This window comes from Quercus suber, unplaced genomic scaffold, assembly GCF_002906115.3.
Source record: "Quercus suber isolate HL8 unplaced genomic scaffold, Cork oak 2.0 scaffold_73, whole genome shotgun sequence".
Taxonomy (NCBI): domain Eukaryota; kingdom Viridiplantae; phylum Streptophyta; class Magnoliopsida; order Fagales; family Fagaceae; genus Quercus; species Quercus suber.
The window spans coordinates 1,589,104-1,604,103 of NW_027069538.1; the positions used below are offsets into that span (position 1 = coordinate 1,589,104).

At 35.0% G+C, this 15,000-nt stretch overlaps 1 protein-coding gene across 2 annotated transcripts; it reads right to left on the minus strand.

Annotated features, from left to right (window-relative positions):
• Positions 1-418: 418 nt before the first annotated feature.
• Positions 419-12,693, minus strand: LOC111984990 (uncharacterized). Of its 2 annotated transcripts, XM_024016612.2 has the most exons (12): positions 12,507-12,693; positions 12,075-12,246; positions 10,762-10,879; positions 10,293-10,389; positions 9,262-9,368; positions 8,178-8,300; positions 7,848-8,001; positions 6,741-6,801; positions 6,227-6,606; positions 3,176-4,769; positions 1,741-2,096; positions 419-811 (listed from the first exon to the last, which is right to left on the minus strand). In XM_024016612.2, the coding sequence occupies exons 2-11, from the start codon at positions 12,200-12,202 to the stop codon at positions 1,850-1,852; spliced, it is 3,009 nt and encodes a 1,002-aa protein (XP_023872380.2). In that variant the 5' UTR covers positions 12,203-12,246; positions 12,507-12,693; the 3' UTR covers positions 419-811; positions 1,741-1,849. The 2 variants fall into 2 exon arrangements, with proteins under 2 accessions (XP_023872380.2, XP_023872381.2); XM_024016613.2 differs by lacking the exons at positions 10,293-10,389; positions 10,762-10,879; positions 12,075-12,246; positions 12,507-12,693 and having other exon boundaries at positions 8,178-8,308; positions 9,262-9,369.
• Positions 12,694-15,000: the final 2,307 nt, after the last annotated feature.

The following is a 15,000-nucleotide window of genomic DNA, read 5'->3' on the forward strand; positions in this document are numbered from 1 at the left end:
ATTTATCAGATTATCCCCTTAAGCCGAATCCACATCGCCAACACAGCTGATCTCTTTTTCATTTGTTTTTGGGCCAGAATATGACACAGCTACAGCTTTATAATGGAACAACAGTTTCTAATTTAGTTTGTAATGGCTAAAGTAGCATCACACCGCAAAGAGAGAGAGAGAGAGAGAGACAGAGAGTTGTATTCGTTAAAGTTTGATAAATAGTTGGCCCAACCAAAAAAGAAATAGATAATTGTATTCATTAAAGTTTGAAAAATAGTTCGGCCATTAAAGTTTGATAAATAGTTGGCCCAACCAAAAAAGAAAGCCACAACACTAATCACAATCAGGTATTACGCTGCCTACATCAAAATATTGATTGGTGTTTTAGTCTGATAATAAAAAACTATCATCAGAAGCGGACGCGAACTCTCTAAAAAAACAATCAGGTAAAAAAAATTACAAGCTGTTGACAATTGTTACTGTATCATGCAGATTTTCCTCACAATTGTGAATCGCCACAAAAGCATCAAATGAGAAAAATTGGAATATGACTTGAGAGGTAGAAACATTTCATCATTGAACACTGGACGACAAATGAATATGCTTCATTACACGCCTCATTTGGCAGTATTACTCTTCTCCCTCTAATTATGTGCCCACAAAGCTAAGATTTAAAAAAAAAAAAAAAAAGATGGAGAGCATATCAGTGAAACTATGACACCATGTCCTATTTCAGAAAGATATATCGACAACCCATAGCCCCACTGTAAATAATAAACTGAAGTTCCACGATATGACAGTGTTGAGTAGAAAACAACACCTGCACAAACCCAAAACCTAATCATGAATATGTTACCGAGCATGTCAAGACAAAATAATCAACCAAAACTACATCAAATAGAATGGAATGATGCAAGGAAAGCCACGCGCATAAAATTGTAGAGATAACAGTTGATGATCAAGAGGGAAATCTGCTTCCGTCAGCACCATTTCAAACACAGTTTTTTGAGGCATCAATCAAGAAATTTGCACTTAAAAAAGAACTCCAATTTCTCCTTTCACTTACAAAGTACAATATGTACCTTCCAAAATGTACATAAGGTTATCAACGTGATACTGAAACAAATGTTCTCAATTCTATGACTACAATATTCAAATACCCTACCTGTTTGATCTTAATCCTTCCTTTTTTTTAATCTCCTTCATATCATCAAACAATTTGATTGTGAGAGCAGGCAGCTTACCCTCATAAAAAAAAAATGAGAACTCTTCCTATATATGTTATTTTCTTCAAGAATTAAAGAGGTTAGCATAAAAATTTCAATGTTTCTATCCAGTGAAAAAACAATCACCTGCATCACCATAGTGCTGCTGTCAGCTAACTTCAACTCATGTTTACCATAGTGACCAGTAATTTATAGAGGCAAAGGAACCCAGAAATTAAAAGCAAAAGCCTAAACTAAATCCTCTAATTGATTTAAGAAGCATTCAGCCAACATCATTGTTTCCTAGTTACTTTGCCCGTGTCAAACTACACGAGAGTAACCATGCTTTATGAGGACACGGAGCAAAATACAAATTCAATTTAAATATTAGCATATTCAAGGCCACAGGGGTAAATTGTGTGGCAGGGTGGCAGCTATGACACATTTAATAGAAAATGAGTGATTAGAAGAATAAAAGATAAATCTTAGCAATTGAATAATGACAAAGAATTTGTCAGCGACATAAATCATGTTTGTTCTTTACCTTGGACCTTAGAGGAAGCCTGATGGCCATGAAGAACAGGATATTGCTAACTGCTAGCATTGGGACAAATTCTTCCATGTTACCAGAGCAAATTTTGTAGCATAAAGCCCTATTTAATTGTAACAGATGCAGAGGCCACTGCAGCCTCTGCTATTAAGGAGACAGGGTGACGAGCCTGCAGACAGGCACCTATATCGAAGGGGTGCAACTCAGAACCATCAAAAATAAGATTAACACCAGGAAGGGTTACTTCTCTGCTGTCAACTTCATCCGGTTCAACTTTTACTGAACTCACAGTATGTGCTTCTTCAATGGGCCTTGTGGCAGCCTCATAGACAGGAGTTAGAGCATATGATCTGCAAAATATCATTCAATAATTATATTCAAGATATCATCAAATCAGATCAGAATAGCAGCATAAGAGTACCAAGAATTCACTCCCTACCAATGTTAAATTCAACAGGACAAAACAAAAGAAAGAAGAGACCAAAATGCTTCCTGACTTTGTTCCAGAAAGCTGTGTCCCTTATTAACTTTGCACACCCTCACAAAATTTAGACAGTCTCAAAAATCCTCTAGCATCAGTGCATCGCTCATAATGCTTCCTCAGAAAGCTGTTTTGCAGCTTGTAAAGACCCTCTCGTAACCATGATTAAGAGTCAAACTTATTCCAAAAATTATGACTGGTGGGGTTAGTTGCCCATAGGTTTTACTGGCTAGAGGCAAGTCCAAAGGGCTCTTCTTTAGATAGGTTTCCTAGGTTATCCCCAAAAAAAAAAAAACAATTGTTAACCTACATTAATAATTCCTAACAACAAAAAATGCACAGCTGCAACCACCAAGCTTAATCAGGCTCCTTGCCACCTAACCAGGTGCTACCACTAGGTTTGTCAAACATCTTCTTACTGATATTTAAATTAAAGGAGTAATTGGAAAAGGTAATACGAATCAACAATATATTTCCACATAAATAATAACACTTCCTGAAAACTACTCCTCTTAATAGATCTGCTCTAGGTGTCTAGCAAGTTAAGCTCTTAACTAGGTCCGTTGGAAAAACCTAAACAATTTCTTAGTTAAATCTTTGGCAAGATGATTATACATGATGCTTTATCTACTGCCACAACCACACTCAATATCACAGCCTCCAGGCACCATTACACAATTTAGAAATTGCGAATCTTTCTGCAGTAAATATTATCAGCAGATAATTGCAAGAAAGAATCTTCCCATATAAAATTTCTCCAAAAAACCACCTCTCATCTATACAGAGTACTTCAGTAAAAACTTTTAAAATGTATATACTGAATATTCTGTGTTAAAAATTACTTACATAGGAAATTACTAGCAAACTGTTATAAAGACTAATGCCATTAAATATTTCAAAGCAAAATCAGCAGTATGCAAACGGTACAATGTATTGATTGATACATACCTAAGAATGCTACCATCAAAGCTCAAAACTTCGGTTCGGCAACGTTGCCGATTAGCAAGTTTTAGTCTCTGATGCTCACTCAAGGCTCCTGAAATGGGAGAAGAAGGGTCAACAAGCGGATTCCATCTACCACTAGCATAGTTCATGAGTTGTCGAGATGATTCCTTTGCTTGCTCTTTCTGGTAAAGAAGTTTTGCAGCAGGACCTGTTGCTTGGTACTCTGCACAAACATCACGCAACTTTTTCCGTAAATTTTGCATTGCATCATGATGCTCACTAAGTGAATCTGTTTGAAGTAATTGCGATGATACCACCCTTCTACATATGTTGTTACACAACTTTGGACTAAAAAGTGGCATCCCAAATTCCACACTCAATGGGACCCATTCATACTTCTCATCATCAGGAGAAAAGTGGTCAGATTCTCTTTCTTTAAAAAGTTTTAATAGGCGAATGTAACCAACCGCCAACAACTCTATCTTGTTTGCCAAATCAGTTAACAGAGAGTTCAGTTTCAAACTTTCCTCTTTGCACAGCCCCAATTCCTTCCCCACACGAGCAATTGAACCATCAAAATTCTTTAGAGGCAACGGAATGTCCATGGTCATGATTCTTCCAGATCGATCAAGATCATTCCTGCTGAGGGGCTGTACCAGCACAGCTGAGTGTTTAAGAAGTGAATTTAAACAATGTAAAAGTATACTTCCCTTGACTAGATTGCCTTCAAACTTCCCTCCCAACCCTCCAATCGTAGAACCATCCCAAGACCATATAAGGGCTTTCTCACAACCAGCCAATGGTGCAGGAAGCAACCGTAGACACTGTCCTTTCATAAGAACAACTGATAGAGGCCCACTAGCCACAGTTGAATATAGCACCAATTTCATCCAAGGTGTCATAGATGAATAAGAGGGAGGACCAAAATGTATGGGACCTGTCGGTCCAGGAAGAATTGATGAAGGAGGAAGAGGAACCATGGACACAACAATGTCATAGTCACGATGAAATAATCGGTCTAAAGTTGCTGGTGCAAGAGAAGCCAAGCTTTCACAGCGAAGAATATCCACGCGATATTTCTTTTTCCTCTTCATTGGATCTCTTCCAGCATCTGACCCTTCAAATAGAATCTTTTTCTCATCATTCTGGAAATCTGGATCTGAGTTAGACACCTCGCTCAAGGTAGCAGAAAATATTTCATCATCAGCACTTCCAGTAGCAGGTTCAGTTGAAATAGAATCCTCATGGGGCATCCCTGAACTAACCAAATCATCTTTATCCAGCCTAGCTTCATTTGTAGCAGAATTTCCTGATTTGTCAGTCAAAGTGATGTCAGCTATCAAAGTGGCCTCATCATTGCTTGAAGCTAACATACCCATCTTATCACAAACTTCTTCTGCTTTGGCATCGGTAGCAACTCCACCAGATAGCAGACATTCCAAAACGCAACGGAGGCTGAATGCATGATTTGCAAATTCCTGCAATTCTCCCTCAAATTTTGTTCCCTCTAACGTACTCAGATCCTTGCAGAGATCAGCAATGCCAGCATGACCCAACTTTCCTGCTTCATATAGTGTTACAGCATGGGATTTTAAGCCTGTAAAAGGAGATTAACAGAAAGACATGATTAATATCACGCAATTTGCATAAATTCTACTTGTGGAGTAAAACATCCATGAGATTGCTCAACTTTTCTCTCATTAAGAACCACTACTACTTATTATGATATATTTTGATGGAAATTAAATTACTGAAAGTGCCAAGCCTAGCAACCTGTTAATTTGGATTGATTAAAACAGATGCCCATTTCTCTTAAAGAAACATGACTTTATATTATATGATCCAGTATATAGTCATTTTTTCACTTCTCATCACTACAGAGTGAAGAGGATTCACACTAGAGTTTCATTCAACTCTGTCGCAGATGCATTATGCACTTACTCAAAACAAAATGCAGCCAAGTCAAAAGTTCACTATTTCAAATCATTATTTACTTTTTGGGGCAGGGGAGTAGTAGAGATGACTAAATATACCACTCAAAGCAAGATTATTGTTCTCCAAATCACAACTAATAAGTTTGAACAGGGTTAACTATTAAGCATGGAAGCAATTGGCTGCAATCCAACCTGAAATCCTTCTCATGATACCACAATTTATTCTTGCTGTGATAGTCTACACAAACTGAGATCAATTCTGGATACCTTTTTTACTTAATGCAACCACAGACTATCATGGGTGTCTTTTATGATGATGGCAAAGGAAATACAGAATTCACGGAAGGGGTAAGGTCAGACAAAATTCTCATTTGAAATGCAATATACATGAGAAATAGCATTGAGACAAGTTTCCAGCATCTCAATTTGCCACTTTCCTATAAAATTGTGTAGAATCCTAGCATGTAAGCCAAGTATTGTTAAATGTCTAAAAATTTAAGAAGTTGATAGGATAGGGCAGCATGAGAGGCTGAATTCATGGAAATTTGTCTCCAGCATATAGCAGGATCATATTCAAGTTCTGAAGAAGGCTGCTTCCCTCTTCACAGTGCAGTCTAAAATAAAAAAAAGTAATTAAAAAAAAAAGGGTCAGAGGAGCACTATGCTTCGATCCTTTTGACAAGAGAATTTTCGCTTGCCTTACAGAGAGATGAATACATTTTGGGAAGTTTATGACATAGGTCCACCTAGAAATATCATTGATGAAAGACAGACTGAAGTTGTTCTGCAGAAGAAATATCGCATAAAGACAACACATTAAATGTTTAACTTTGCTACTTCAGAGCACCTCTGGAAAATGGTAGAATAATCATTCAAGATGAACTTCTGCTCCTATGGGAACTGATAGAATGACCATTCTATTTCTAGTCCCTCCTAGATAATTGTTACAAGAAGTTCCCATGCTGACAACAGGGCTAGAGTCACAACTTTATTTTGTTTTCACATAGATAGCTGATAATGTTCAGGGTAAAAACAGGATAAAGGACACATTCAAGATTATAAGACAAATGAACTTGACGTTGACATGAAGGGGGGAAAAAGACGACAAAAATGAACATACCTGGTGAAACAGACCCCATCATAAGATAGGATGTTATATTAGCATCAACCACAAAAGCAACACGAGCATGGGCAGAAATGGGCCCATTGTTTTCTTTCTCCAAAACATCTCCTTGTTGAGCAACATCACCGTCAACAAAAATGTTTGCAGAGTCTAGACTAGCACTAGAACCATCTTCATCACTAAGAGTAGCCCTAAGAGAACTAGCAATGCTTGTATCTTGAAGAACAGATGCTGGATCAATTACTTTTACTGCCCATCCCAGTCGACATGCAAAAGATGCAGCAGCCTGCAGCTGCAAAAGGTCAGCCTGTAGAGTTGTTGCCAATTCAGCAACAGTTGCATTCTCACTTGAAACAACAAAAACTGCATACAGCAACCTGAATGATAGATTTCAAGTATTAGGATCCCATATATAACCCATTTCTTTTATTTATCAAAAAAAAAAAAAAAACTGGTTGCAGAAAACACTCAATTGACAGAGAATATCTGAATATTAGAACGACTGCCTTACTCCTCGATAGGATCTTCATAGGACTGCTCCCTGTTGGAAACAAACCCTTCAAGCCTGGAAACTGAACAACCATGAACATTAACATTGTGGACTCACAAAAATCCCCACAGAAGGGTTTCAAATGAAGAGGATGAATCGTTCTTAAACTATTATTATTAAACTTATCTTATACTTCACCACTCCAATCAACACATATTTTACAGAAGTGTAAGAGGAAGAAACTTTGACCCACTTTTCAAACTGTCTCAGCTTACAGCCTAAGTACAAATCATAGAAAGTACTCATCGTAACTTTTTTATTTTTTTGGGTGATTTACACATGCACCTAATGAGTTTTGAACCCATGACCATATAAGGCAGACGCATTGGCATTACTTATGATAATGTAAAATAATGTAATCTAGACATTAATTGCCCTTATCATTTATCAAAAACACATATTATAAATTACATAAAATAGAAGAAGAAAGCATGCCATAAAGCAAAGCAAATGGATCCACTATATGCTAGCTCTAGGTATAAATTTAATTAGTTCATTAAGTAGACATCAAAATATATAGATTCAGCTAGCTAAGCTTCACCAGAAGTCCACACAACCATGCCCTTTATGGAAATATTTTGTTGGTTACCTCAATTAGAAAGGATTTCACAGCCAAAAAAAAACACATGATTTCTTAATTTGAATGTGAAAGGGTTTTTTTTTTTTTTTTTTTTGGATAAGTTCATTTGAACATAGCAGTGCTTTGAAGATTTCATTCTTTTAATCTTCTTTAGGGGAAGGTCAGGTTATGTGACCGAATAACAAGCCACCCATGCTTTTATTAATATATATGACATAGGGATGAAGACTTTCGTGCCAACAGAAAGCTAACCTTCCAGAATTACTATATAATTTGAAGAAAATTCACAAGTCATTGACTTGCAATTAATGATAACAGAAACAATAAGAACAAAATGAAAGCCTAGAGAGATAAAAGAAAGAAAAAAAAATTAAATAACTTTTGGCTTTGGCACATGCTTCAGGTAAGTGAATTCATATGGAACTTAAGGTATAAAAAACTAGTGAAACCAATAACCAAAAAAAAAACTGTAAATGTATCCAATGTACCTTTAAAACGGTCATCAGGATTAACAGGGACATCGAAGTATATCAACCCTCGTCTGAAGAGACCCTTTACAATATCAGGATCAAACAAAATAAATGAATTTGCTTCCTCCTTACAGACTTTATCAATTGTTGCCATTTCTTCTTCTGAGAGTTTCTATAAAAAGAAGGAAAAGTTAGTAAGTTTCATCAATCACCAAGTGCTTGCCCCATAAGCACATAAACAGAGATACTTCTTGTGTGACTGAACTCCCTATGAAATCAAAGGAGTTTATTTCGGTAGGTATTCCTAAGAATTCAATGGTAAGAAAAAAGGATTATTAAGAACCTCACCTTAAATTCTTCTAGAGTAAAGTTTACAAGACAAACTCCCCACCATGGTTCAATTGCAAAATCTACAGGTTGTGTAGGTAACATTTCCTTTGCAATTGACTTGTTCAGCTTCCACATAATTTTCTGGATAGCTCCAAAACAGTAGATAATAGGTAAGATAATAATGTATAGTACATCTGAAAGCAAATGACTTATGATACCAGCATAAGGCAAAATCCATGAAACTGAAGATATTTTTGCACAATAAGATGCCTGTCTTTAATTCATACACTTAGCTGATATTAGATAACACTAATCAAGCACAACTAAATCAAAATATCCTCATAAACAATATGGTTCCATTTGGATATGAGGATTTAAATTCAAGAGATTTGAAGAAAAATTACAATAACAAACCATTCATAATATTTGTATAGTTGAATTGAAGAAAGATTGGTAGTATAAATAGTTTGATATGAATTTAACAAAATGTGATAATTTAAGCTTAGAGGATTTTGATCTAACATAAAAACTTGTAATGTCATGGATTTGAAATAATATTTTATAGCTAATCATTTCAAATTCGCATATTAGTAAAGTTTAAATCCATCCATAAATTTCATCAACAGAAAAATTAATCCCTTTCATACTTTATTGAAGTGATTTAAACTAAAAATTGAAATCCAAATCCTTCTTTTTAGATACTTCCATCCAAATGAACCATATCAAAATTCAATTAATTTTTAAACGGAAGCTTTATTAAGACTGAAAGTGCAAGGAGATGAAAATAGATCCACGCTATAGAAGGAAGAAAAATGTGAAATAGATAGTTGAAGTTTAGAACATAATAATTTTGATGAGCAAGCTTAGAACATAATAATTATGGCTAGTGCTGCTAGTCCACTTAAAAAGCATTAATAAAGAATTATCTATCTTTGAGTTTCATTAGTTTCTCTTAAGGAACCTATATTATAACTCATGTAAAAAGGAACATCTGTATCATGTTAGTAACATATGTGCACATTATTGAAACCTTATGATACAAATTAACATTGTGTGTATAAACACAAATATCCGTAAACACACAAGCAAACCTATCCACTACCTTAGATCTGCACTTGTTCATGATATCAATGAATTCATTTCTTCCGATTCCTGTAAGCCGCAAAGCATCGGCAGCGCTGAAATTTGGGATGCTGTCATAAGGTTGCTCTACAAATGATAAGGACAACTATTAACCATTTCAAATAATAAGCAGGTATCTCCAAAATGGGCATAAGCAAATTTGAAGGTAAATGATGCATAAATACAAACAAAGGCACATATGCACACGTAACCATGATAAGTAACCAAGAGGGGACAACCAAACAATGAAGAGATAAAGGCAAGTTAGATTTACAATTCAAACTATTGTTCTAATAATGGAAAATTGAAAAGTAAAGAATAAGGATATACTGACAGATCAAGGGTGAATAAAATAAAATTTTGAAAAAAAAAGGGAACAAAAACATTTGAACTCAAAGAAACAATTAGTCTATTCCATGTATGCCATGCCTGACTCCACAAAAGGAAACTAATCATGATGCTCATAATTAGATGAGTACCAAGACTATGTGAAACATACATCAGCTTGATGTTATTATCCGAAAAAGGCAAACTGACTACAGACTAACAGGATTTCAAGAAGGAAAATTTTCTCTCTTCCCCCCACCCCCACAATTTTTCTGACATGATGTTGAATACAGAATTTGTAAAAGCCCATAGAAGGATTAAAAATTGTGATTCCAGTGGAACTGTTAAAATAATATGGCTAACTAACTAAATTCACTGTTTCCTACAAGTTTTAAGCTTTTAGGATAAGCGGAAGTTTATTAAAAATTTATATGAACAACTAATCTAGCAGATCAGTTCCGCCGAATGTAGCTTCAGTGTGAAAATCTTTATCAATGAAGTTTGCAGTTCATTGGTATATGAGACGTTGTAAGTGATATTAATTGGAAGGGAGGCTGATAATGATGCATGTGACATGATGTGAGAAAACTCCTTTATTGTAAGCAAGTAAAAGTACGAACAATAATGATAGCTGCAAATTCCAGCAAAACTGTATCAGATTTGTTAAGGAAGGTAACCTCTTACCATTTCTCATAACCTCAAATATCATATCACAGTAATATCTGAAAGGTGATATCCTCATCACACGGCAAACATACTCAGCAAGGTGATAGGGAAATAGCTGCAAATAACAAAATCAACATGTAAACTGCATAAATCTTATTTTTTGAAGAAGATGACAGAACCATCTCTAAGCCAATAAGCTAATTGGTTATATGGAAGACTTTACTTGCACAAAGTAAGCCAACATGTAATCCTCCATTTAGGGTTTTTTTTTTTTTTTTAAAATCATGAATCAGTAACATTAGCTATTTCTTTTTATTGATAAGTTATGCATGCACCCAATGGGTCTTAGACCCATGACCTTACCTCCATCCCATTATTATACAAGGAATTGTCGTTTGAGCTAGAAGTCAATGGCATAGTAACATAAGCTTGCAACATTAAAAAAAAAATTTTTTTTTTTTTTTTTTAAAGATCATATCACACGCACCGCTAGATTCTTTCGCAAGTAACGCATCATATCTTCATAGTATTCACTTTCTTTGCATATTTTGCGAGCAAAAGAAGTATTCCATGGGAGTCTTTTCTTTATGCAATGTTCAATTATCCTGCACTCATGAAAGGAAAAAAGGTCATTTCAAAAGAAAATCAAATAACTCGTTCAAGAAGGTCAAAAGGAAAAGAATAAAATAAAACAAATGGTGCAGAATTGTCAAAGTAACAAAAGTGAACTTCACTCCACTAGAATGGCTTCTATAAACTAACAAATCCAACATTTCTATCAACATGCTTAAATAATTAAACTTAAGTTTCTTTTTAGCAGCCGTAATAGTCAGTGTATTGATTTTTCCTCACATTAGCTGGCCATTTCCACGCAATTTCTACGAAAGAGGTTCAAAGCTAAATCGTTTTTATTTTTTTCATTCTATGCTTGATCGGACTAGACCATTACAATCGTTCTCATGTTATTCTCTGTTAGATTTGTTTGAGAGTATTGTAATTTAAGATGTTTATTGTATTCCTTCCATTGAAAACCCCTGTATACTTGGGAGTTTTTCTTCATTAATAAAGCCCGTTGTTTATCCAAAAAAAAATTTCAACGTCAAAACCTTTGCCACTCAGTTATTCACTGATTTATTCCAATTCATAAGGGATGCCCAGAAAGCATTGATTATGAATAGAATACATGCTGACTCCTGCACATAATACTGTACCAACCAATTTAGAAAGAAAAGTTTGCCCGAAATGAATATTGAATAATAAACCATATGTTAATGGACCTAACCAGACATATCTATGCGCATACTTTCATTACGGGATAACAAACTTCAGCAACCCCTAGAGCATCTCCAACTCAAGCCTTTGCCACTAGCAAACTTCAAACTGTACCTCAAAAATGTTCATGCTTGTTTTGGATTAGCTTAGTTTCATTGCCTTACTGAGCTTAAAAAAATAAGCTAGGAAAAAGTACAGCTATACCTAGAAAAGGTAATGTATTAAAGGGTTGTATGTGTTCAATTAGCTTATTTGCCTATGTAAAACTTTCTAAAACCGTGGTGTTTCTAAATACAACTATACTTCAACCAAATTTCAGCAAAAAAAAACCATCACATCCTTTTAAATTCCCGGTCCACACTAACAGACCCTGATTAGTCTATTAATGATCCATAACCCAACCCCATAGTTTTTGTCATTTTCACACAATTAACAATTTCTCTCCATCTAAATACCAAAAAATCACAACTATTTTTTTTTTCTTTGAAAAACGCAAAATGTAGCATTAAGGTCTACAGTAACTGTTACCTTCTATGCCATTCTTCCTTAGAAGAAAGCGTTGCTTGAAGTCGTTTTGGGAGGTTTTCCCACGGGCATTCTTCCTTGATCGCTTTCAATATCAATTGCTCCTCAATCGTTGCCGGAGCGTGCTGCATTTTTCTTCTACACACAAAAAATCACTTCAACCTAATTCCACTCCCTGAAACACAAAATTCAATTTCCACCAAAATCGAAAACCAATTCAGCCTAATTTTCAACTAAATTTCACTCACAAACAACACGATTTGACAGTATTGTGTTATAACAGAACTGAATTTAGATCACAAGCATCAATGTAGCAAAAGTGTTTGATAATTGTATGAAATTTTTTGAAAGCAATAGTTGAATTATTCAAGTTGAGAGTAGAAATCAAAAATGGAAATGAATTAAGAACTGAAAGAATTGGAAAAGTTGAAGCACCTGATCGTGGATTAAACGGTGTCGTCTTGTTTTTGTCTTTGAATTTGGTAGGTTTTGGCTATGAAATTGCGCACGAGATCTGGGAAGAAGAAGCGGAAATGCTTGAAAATTATTACAATGCTTCTGTCACGACGACAGTGCGTGCCTAAGTTGTCATAATTTTGGTCGTTGGACCCGTTATGATTTTGCCCCGACCCGTTGTGGTTGAGCCGTGTTTGATACGGTCGATCAAAATTTTCTTTTTGTGCATTGCGGAATGATGCGAAACGACACCGTATTACATTCTATAATGAAAGTGGGAAAAGTATAACGGATGAGGGTATGGTTTTGCAAATATTTTTAAGGGTTTTATCATATTTTAGGAAATTTTTTATAGAAAAAAAAAAATACCAAAATTTTTAACAGTTTTTTCAATTTCTTATAAAAAGTTTTTTAAAATTGATAATTAATGTATATTCTAAGAGCATACATTAATCGAACCCTATTCTTCAAAACTTTTTATGGGAAATGAAAAATGTAATTGAGTTTTGATAATTTTTTATATTTTCAATAATAAAAAAATTAAAAATGGTATTAAAATTTTCCTAAAATTTTATATTAACAAATGTTAATAACGCTATTGGTGGGGTCATTAACTTTCTTAATATATACACACACGGCCTAAACATTATGGTTGGAGCAGTGCTAGATACACATTATTTTTACACTCTATTTGTTTTGCTGAATTTTTTTTTGTAAATCTAGTTTTCCACATTTTTCAGTATTTTGTAGTATAAAAAAAAACCTGGTCAATGGAAAACTATTTTTGGTCAACGGAAAACCCTAATAAAAATAAGGCTTATTTTCTATAAGTTGTTTTCCAAAAAAAAAAAAATTGGAAAACAATCTCTCTTTCACACGTTACATCTCCTATAAATATTATCTTCATCTATACTCATATAAATATTATCTTCATCTATAGCCATGGGAAACATAATTTTTTGGCGCATTCTTTCTTTCATGGTAAGTTTTCTCACTTTTTCTTTCTTCCCTTTACTTTTTCTCTCCTCACACCCTCACTGTCAATAACTTTGGTCTCTCCTATTCCCATAGATCTCTCTCTCTAACTATCTCTCTTCTCTCTTTTCTCCGTGTTTCTCTTCCCCTCTGTAACACAATTCTCTAATTAGATTTTTTTTTTTTTCCTTCATTGATCGGTCAATAGCTCCGACTTGCAAAGGAGAACAAATTTGCAGTGGTAATTGTTTCTGTAGGGACTCAATTTGAATTGGACCCAGAATAGGGATGGACTTCTAACCCAACAAGCCCAAACAATACATTTTTAGAGAGTGGGATGAAGAACTAAGTCCTAACAGACAGGCAACGCTAAAAACATAATTTCCCACCATTGGAGGTCAAGGCATCCAGGCTGCCCCTTAAGGTCACTCCTCGGCACTCATCCAAGGAGCTTCCTCCTTTTCCCTTTTTCTTTCTCCACCCCCCTTCTCTTGGCGTTCTATTGGTTCTTCTTATATAGCCCTCTTCCTTTCTTCTCTTTCTTCCATCTGTTGATCATCCATGCGCTTTCTTTCTGACCGTCCGTCCCATCAGCTGTACTATTAGTACTCAAGTGATTTACAGTTACCAAGGTTATCCAGTCCAGGAGTCACATCTCCATTAGTGCAGCTAGGGGATTAGGTGAGCGTATTTATTGTGGAGGTGACAACCTGTCCTGGGCTCGTTCCCCTCACCACTTGGGGTTAGTCTCGGTCTGCCGAGGACAGGGATATCCTCGGCTGGGATTTTAAGAGCTTAGGCCTTCATTCATTGTCTTTGTATAATACTTCTTCCTCGGCATGGGCCTTGGGCCAAATGTAAAGTGGGCCGAGGTCACCAGGCCCCACAGTTTCATTCCTCTCTACCAAAATCCCAATTCTTTTCTTTGAATGTCAAGCTCGGTTTTCTTCTTTCTCTAAGAAATTTTCAGTTTGATGGATTCCAAGCAGAAGTTACTTCTTTTTCATACATAAAGTGCAAAAAAAATAAAATAAAAATAAAAATAAAAAAAGAAGAAGAAAGAATGAATGAAGTAAAGGATGAAAATTTTAAACATTGTACCTATATTGCTCTAAATTGCTTTTACATGGAACGATCTTTACCGTAGACTAATAATATTGTTATATAATGAATGATAATTGTTTAGAAGAATTGCATTTGTTGGCAAATACTTTTTTTGTTGGTAGATACTATGCAGTAATGATATATTATACAGTACATTATGTAAATACATAATTTAGAGTAATATTGAAGACTTGTAGTTGACCATAATAGACAATTAGTATAACAAAAAAAAAAGAGTAGAAAATTAAAAGTTATTGTTATTTATGCTTATTAAAAATGTATTCCCCTGTCAAACTTATATATATATATATAGACAAATGGTTGATATGTGTGTGTGTGTACGTACGTATGTTATTGTCTATATATATGAGCAAGACGAGGGGTAGAGATCATG

Excerpts from the sequence above, each read along its gene's own strand:
- LOC111984990 (XM_024016612.2), bottom strand. The coding sequence starts at position 12,202 with ATGCAGCACGCTCCGGCAACGATTGAGGAGCAATTGATATTGAAAGCG. Across the intron at positions 6,802-7,847 it reads TCCTGATGACCGTTTTAAAG|TTTCCAGGCTTGAAGGGTTT; the intron begins GTACATTGGATA and ends ATGGTTGTTCAG. Across the intron at positions 6,607-6,740 it reads TATGAAGATCCTATCGAGGA|GTTGCTGTATGCAGTTTTTG; the intron begins GTAAGGCAGTCG and ends TCTATCATTCAG.